This window comes from Lactuca serriola, chromosome 4 (assembly GCF_051521515.1).
Source record: "Lactuca serriola cultivar US96UC23 chromosome 4, Lser_US96UC23_V15, whole genome shotgun sequence".
In the NCBI taxonomy this organism is placed as follows: domain Eukaryota; kingdom Viridiplantae; phylum Streptophyta; class Magnoliopsida; order Asterales; family Asteraceae; genus Lactuca; species Lactuca serriola.
The window spans coordinates 354,569,887-354,577,337 of NC_136411.1; the positions used below are offsets into that span (position 1 = coordinate 354,569,887).

General features: G+C 34.9%; 1 protein-coding gene across 1 annotated transcript; it reads left to right on the forward strand.

The window, feature by feature from the left end:
* The first annotated feature begins 329 nt into the window (after positions 1–329).
* Positions 330–2,958, forward strand: LOC145097592 (triacylglycerol lipase OBL1-like). The gene is made up of 5 exons (XM_079035178.1): positions 330–728; positions 1,461–1,654; positions 1,756–1,789; positions 1,866–2,476; positions 2,574–2,958. Exons 1-5 carry the CDS (start codon positions 398–400, stop codon positions 2,853–2,855), a joined length of 1,452 nt encoding a protein of 483 aa, XP_078891304.1. The 5' UTR covers positions 330–397; the 3' UTR covers positions 2,856–2,958.
* Positions 2,959–7,451: the final 4,493 nt, after the last annotated feature.

Genomic DNA, 7,451 nt, shown 5'->3' on the forward strand with positions numbered 1-7,451 from the left:
AGCGACTTACTCATATTTTTTCTTAGATTGGATTGCAAGAATTGGAATTTTCGGTTGGTAGGTTTGTTGAAAATCCATTCACATTATTATTCACATGTGGCATTCAATTATCACGATTAGAGTCAAGACACCACTCGAGTATAATATAATATAATAATATATAATAATTGCAAGAAAATCAAGATGTCGCGAAAACAACTGTTCGGCATTTTAATCGTTTATTGTAACTTGTAGGCAAGATCCAAACATACTTCAATAATTCGATTAATAGTTCAAATTAAAATAATCCACAACTACCAATATCACATTTCTATAAATAGCCAAACAATTGGAGTTCACCTACACACATCTACTTCCTCACCTTTCTCCCAACGTAAACCCCAAACAACAATTCACCATGGCTACTGAACTCACCACTAAAACAACATGCAACAAGTCATTTTGTAAAGACTATCTGCTATTAAGTCCAAAAGACGTTGGATTTTTGGATCTGGTGATGCTTTTGTTCTCCGAACATATTGGTAACAGAAAATTCATAGACTGTCCAGATGGAACTGTTGAAGAAAGCTTTGGACATCGGTTCGTCATCTTCATATCCATTCTAGCCCAAAAGATTCTTCATTTAGTTGATAAGCCCTTAGGTTGGCTTGGCTCGGCCATTGAGTTTCTTCCCAACTTTTCCGATGCCAATGGAGGATTTTTCATGATACTTTTGAATGTCGTATCAGGTTTCATTCTATCTATGTTCTTTATTCGACCACATTTTCATATTTTCATTTTTATGATCTTGAAAGAAAGGGGTTCAGAAAATCTCTCGACTTGTGGTGTATTTTTTATTCCCATGTTGATTTTTAATTGATCTTTGTAGGTGTCATTATTATTTTATTAGATTACGTATGATTTTAAAGATCGTGGATTATTATATTAATTCGGTCATATCTATATTATTGGTGTTGGATCAAGATTTTAATTCTGGAAAGATTATATTGGGTGTTGTTTAGCTGTCAAAGTCATCTGGTGGGGTAGTGTTTTTTTTGTTTGTTGAAGCTAAAAAGAAATAGTCTTACAACACTTCACGTTCGGAAAAAGCCAAAACATGTCACGAGCTACAATTTATAAACAGATCAATTCGTCGCCTAAAGAAGGACAATTCAAGACTTAATTTTATTTGGAAATTAGTCACGAAATAGTAAATTAAGTACGATGGTAAAGCTAAGACTTTAATTAGGTCCAAACCTTCGCTAATGTCTGTTTTATTTGTTAAAGCTGTGGTAGCTTTCGACTTTGATGATATTAAAAGGTAGATTAATCTCATTGAATATTTAGTGATTAAGTATGTTGATTGTTTAATTGTTTCAAGAGTATTATAATATAAAAATACTACCTATCTGATTAAACTATATAATATATTCCGAGTTAATATGGTTTTCGCTTTTATTTAACCGACGGATTCAATATAGGAAAACTAGTGCTACCTAATAAGGAGTCCGCAGAGTTCTTGACAGCGATCGGGCTATGGGACATACGAAGGGATTTAGACAGCAGAATTAAGCACGATGATCCGAGATACACAAGCGCACTCGCCATTATGGCTGCTAAATCTGCCTACGAAAACCAAGCTTACATCATAGAGACAGTTGAGAAGCATTGGAAGGTATATATCTAAACAAGTTCAATGTCATTTTCCTCTAATGATTGTTAAAATCAAGTCGTTCAAAAGTACTAAAGCTAATTGAACGAGTGACGTGATTGCAGATGGAGTTTTTAGAGTACTTTGATTGCTGGAATGGTAATATATTAGTCTTGAAAAACCCTTTTTCAATGAGTTCTAAATGAAGTAATTAAATCGATTATTTTTTTTTCAGATTATGAGGAGGATTACACGACACAAGGGTTCATGTGGAGTGATAAGACAGGTGAATCTGAGCTCATAGGTATTTCATTCAGAGGCACATCACCTTTCAATGCAAAAGATTGGTCATCCGACGTTGATCTTTCATGGTATCACCTCCCTGGTATTGGCAAGGTCCATGCAGGTTTCTTGAAAGCATTAGGGCTACAAAAGAGCTTAGGGTGGCCGGAAGACATCCAAACAGACGACAAAAAACCCTACGCTTACTATGTGATCAGACAAAAGCTCAAAGAACGTCTTGAAAAGAACCCAAACGCCAAGTTCATGGTAACTGGGCACAGCTTGGGAGCAGCTTTGACGATTGTATTTCCAGCAGTTTTAGCACTTCATGGGGAAACTGATTTGTTGTCGAAACTTGAAGGGTTGTATACATTCGGGCAACCTAGGGTTGGAGATAAAAGATTTGGTGAATTCATGAAAGAGGTCTTGGTAAAACATGGATCGAGGTACCTTAGGTTTGTTTATTGCAATGATTTGGTGCCTAGAGTGCCATTTGATAGTTCTAACCTTTTGTTCAAACATTTTGGTGATTGCCATTATTACAATAGCTTCTACAAGGGACAGGTAATTAATAACCTCTCGTAAACCTAAAGTCGATCTAACATATAATGTGATCAGTTATGTCGTTTAAACTAATGGGTCGCTTTACTTGTGTACGTAGGTGCTTGCTGAAGAACCTAACAAGAACTACTTCTCGATATTGGCTTTTATACCCATGTTTGCGAATGCATTGTGGGAGTTATTAAGGAGCTTCATCATTTATTATCAAAATGGACCAGAGTATTGTGAAACCTTTACTTGTCGAGGATGGAGAGTGATTGGGCTTCTGATTGCTGGATTACCGGCTCATGGTCCGCAAGATTATGTGAATCTTACTAGACTAGGTTCGCCTGAACTCTTCAAGCTCTCATCGCACGAAAAGTCAATCAATGATGTAAAATAAATGGTACCAATTAATGACAAGGAGTTTGTGGTTAAAAACATGCTAGAAAAGGCCCTGTTATGTATTTTCGAATTATTTGTAATATACTAAGAATTGTTTTAAATATTTGTTTTTTTTTTTTTTTTTATTTATTTATTTTTTTTAAATATAACCATTTAATAGGGTAACCAATTCTTTTATGTGTACGGTCAATATTTTCTATTGTTTTGTAGTATTATTTATTAATTAAGCTTAAATAACACTAAAAAAATAATCATTACTAACGAAAAAAATCCCCGCTAAAACATTAGAAAATCGCTGCTAAATGCAATAACGGCTAATGTATGGTCTCGTCGTTAATGTTTCCTCGCTATTGCTCAAAAATCCACTTGCTAATACTAACCATTTTTTGTTTTAAACCAACCATTTTCATGTGAAGAAAAAGCTAGCAATACGAAATATCAAAAATACGAACAGTTAATTGCAGAAAAAATTGATACAATATGATGTGTCAAATTAAGTACCAAAAGTGCTATATGTCTCCAATATATATCAAATTAAGTACCAAAACTGCTATATGTCTCCAATATATATCGAATTAAGTAGCAACAATATTATAAAGGTATATCTTATACAAAGCCAAACAAAACATAAACTAATCATCATCTTTGTTTCTCTGGTTTCGTGTTGTATAATTAATTTGTAATTTTTTTTAAATACTCAGTTGTTTCACACATTATTAAACATTGATCAAAGATTCTCCACTTCATAATAAATAACAAAATAAACACTTGAAGTTCTGTACAACATGCCAAGTTGTCGATTAGGTTTTATGGAAGTTATGGCTGATTTTGCTAACCGGTCCCTCCCCTGACAATTTTGCGCCCTTTTTATCCCAACCGTAGATATATTGACATTTTATGTTCCTTTTAGTGACACACCAACAAACCTCTCCATTTCATTTAAATCCTTTTTATTAAATTATTTTTCCCATAAAGCCATTGAATTTAATTATAGCTTTTAATTATTATATAAACCTTTTAGACATAAACTAATATAATTTTATTTACTTATTTCAATTTATAACCTTAAAACTGAAAAAACAATTTACACCAAAGTAATTATTCAAGTAGCGAAAGCTAACGTCGATGATGGAGGGAAATTTGGGTCCTCACATACGCTTACATGTTGGAATATGTGTCAAATGTTAAAAATAATTTGTATCATTAAGAATAATAACAAATTTCTTTTTGGATTGCCCTGAAAAGCTAAAATAGTAAAAAATGATTTAAGGGGATGAGATAAATAGTTTATTGACTTATTATAGCTTGATAAACTAATTAGAAAATTGTTAAATTAATTTAGAATTAATTTTAAATTAATTAGAATAAACTTGAATCAACTAGAATTAATAACGAATTGATAAAAGGTGCATGAAGTGAATGTTAATTGTTCAAAAGTGTATTCAATTAATTTAGAATTAATGATGTATTCAATTAAGATGAATCAGATCCATACACTGTGTGTGCGGCCGCACACGTGTGTATGGTTGCACACTCGTGTGCTGGTGGGGATACTATTTATAGTAGCTGAGTTGTGTCAGATTGTACTTTTTGCTGAACATTGCAGTGAGTGTACTTTCTCAAGGTGTACTTGAGATTTATGAGTAATAGATGTGTGCATGCTTGATGTTATCTCTCTTCTACTCCTTCTACACTTCATTTTGATTGCTATTTGCTTCATTGATTACTGAATTGGATCCATAGTTTGGGGGCTAACAATTAGTATCAGAGCCAATTTGGTATCAATTGAAGCATTTTAGAGTGTGAGGTTGCAAAATTTCACTATTTTTGAAGTGCATTTGATCAAAGAACTACTGTTTGATTCATGTTTTCAATAGTTTTCAATGGTTTGAAATCAAGTTTTATAAAAAAATCTAAGAAAATCGTGTGTGCGGTTGGAGTTTGAAGGTATGCGGTTCACTGTTTGAAGGTGTGCGGTTCAAAGTTTGAAGGTGTGCTGCCAAGTGTGTGCGGTTGAGTGTGTTGATTAAGGTCTGTGCGGTTACATTCAAAAGTGTGTGCTGTTAAGAGTGTGCGACTGGGTTTGCTGTTAAATTGAGTGTGTTGTTAAGGGTGTGCAGTTGAATTTGCTGTTGAGTTTTGTTTGCTGTTAAGTGTGTGCGGTTACAACTAGTGTGTTGTGGTTGAAGTTGAGTGTGCGGTTAAGTAAAACCTAGTGTGCGGTTATACTTTGTGTACAGTAACAATCACTTAAGTCTGTCAAAATGGAATCTCAAAGCATGATTGCTCATCAGGATTTGGATGCAATTATGGGAACTACTACTCGTATTTCCAGATTGCTGTCAGCTGAAGGATTTCCTAAATGGAAATATCGAATTGAAAAATATATCAAGATGAAAGATTTCAAAATTTGGAGAAGTATTTTAAGAGGACCAATTCGGATTACATCCACTCTAGAAGATGACACTGTAATTGACAAACAGATTGAAAACTACACTGATGATGACTTTGAAAGGGTTGAAGAACAAGAAAAGGCACCCGCTACACTCATCATGGCGTTGTCTCCTGAGATTGCACAAGGATTTCGTGAATACACGTCAGCAAAAGCATTGTGGGAAGCACTCATAGAAGTCTACGAAGGAAATGAAGACATGAAGCAAAGCCGGCAAGACATGCTCCGACAAAAATTCAACATGTTCAATTACGTCTTGGGAGAAACATTGGAAAATCAACTGCAAATATTTATCACACTAACCACTAAAATGAGCTCCGCTGGTGTGATGGTTACTAGGTCCGAAATTAACAAAAAGCTGCTAAATTCTCTTCCAAAATCATGGGACATGAATGTCTCAGTGATTAAAAAGACAAAAGACCTGAACCGATTGAGCTTAGCTGAAATAATGGCAATCATTAAAGCTTACGATATTGATGATAAACAAAGAGAAATCAACCATGTCAACTCGTACTCTACAGCTAATCTTGGAATTCAAAACAACAACACCGCTTTCTCAAGCTTTACCACTCATCCAAATTCTCAAGTTCATGTTCCTCAAGTTCAACTTATGCAACCCATCAAACCATACCATACAACATACCTCAAATGCAACAAAATCAAGTTTCTCAATCTCAAAACATATCTCAAGTCGGTTCTAGTGTTGGTTCTTCCACATGTGTTTCACTTCAAACTCACGGAATTGGTTCTCAATGTTCATCTGCAAGTGAAAAGGAGGAAAATATGGCTCTAGCTACTTGGTTAGTGAACTGCTACAATGCCTTTGTGGCCAGAGAGCTCTCTCCATAACTCTCATTCGCTGATCTCGACCAGATTCACCCAGAAGATGTGGAAGAGATGGATATTACTTGGCAAATGACAATGGCAGTATTCAGGGCTAAACAATTCTCCAAGAAGACTGGAAAGAACAACTGGGGTGTAAATTATGACAAGAAGATGGGATTCAGTAAAGGAAAGTAACGTTATTACAATTTTCATGAACCAGGACACTTTACAAGGGAATGCCCAAAACCCGATCGACGAGAGAACTCTGAAAGAACCATGGTGCCAGTGACTTATGTTCACAACAACAACAAAGGATCATCTTCAAACAATTAGTCTGCAAACATGGAAATGGTGGCCCAATCGTTTAGCTGGGAAGATCAAGTTCGGGCCCTAAACATTTCGGGACCTGAAAAGGCAAATCTTGCTCAAGTCAAGGATGAAGATGAAGGAAAGATGAACGCAGATCCAAAAGAGGGGATGATGAATCTGCAATTTGCATTCATGGTACAAACCACTCCGGAACCGGTCAAATCTGAGGTTAGTGAATTCGGTTGTTCTCAATCTCGTATTAAAACTGTTAAATTTTTGAGAGATCAAATTGAGATAATCAAAAGAGAGAACGAGGACTTGAAATATGAGGGATATACTCTTAGGAAAAATCAAAAACCCTTAAAAACTCAATTCGAAAATAAAACAAAAGATTTTAAAAAATTGCAAGAGGATTACAACAACAAATGCGAGAACTATGATCATCTCAAAAGAAAATTTGCTGCTGTAACTGCGGAACTTGACACATTAAAAAATTGTTTTGAAAAAGTTGAATTTAATTTCAAAAAATATGATGGGTCAAGTGAAAAGATTGCAAAACTGATCGAAGGACAATCGCATTGGAGAGATATCACTCATGGTAATCAAATAAAAGTTGGACTAGGATTTGAGAGTGTTCCTCCTCCCTTCAATCACAACTACACTGCTATTCCCCTGTCTCAAGAAGAAATTGACACAGAACCTCGCATGGTATACGGAAAGTCAGCTTCTGAGCAGGCCACACAGTCTAATAATGAGGGTTTGCATACTAACGCTTCTACCTTAAGTGCAGATATATCAATAGTACAGAGGGAGCATGAACTGAAACTTTTGAGTCAAATAATCCTATGTCTAAGTCTGGTGTTAATTTCTGTGATGAGTCTGTGTCAAAAAAATGCTAATATTTTTGTGTATGGTGGTGTTTTATATCAGTCTGATAATTCTGTTAATGATGGTGTTGATTCTGATCAAACTAATAAATCTGATTTGAATGTCTCTACACCTTCCACA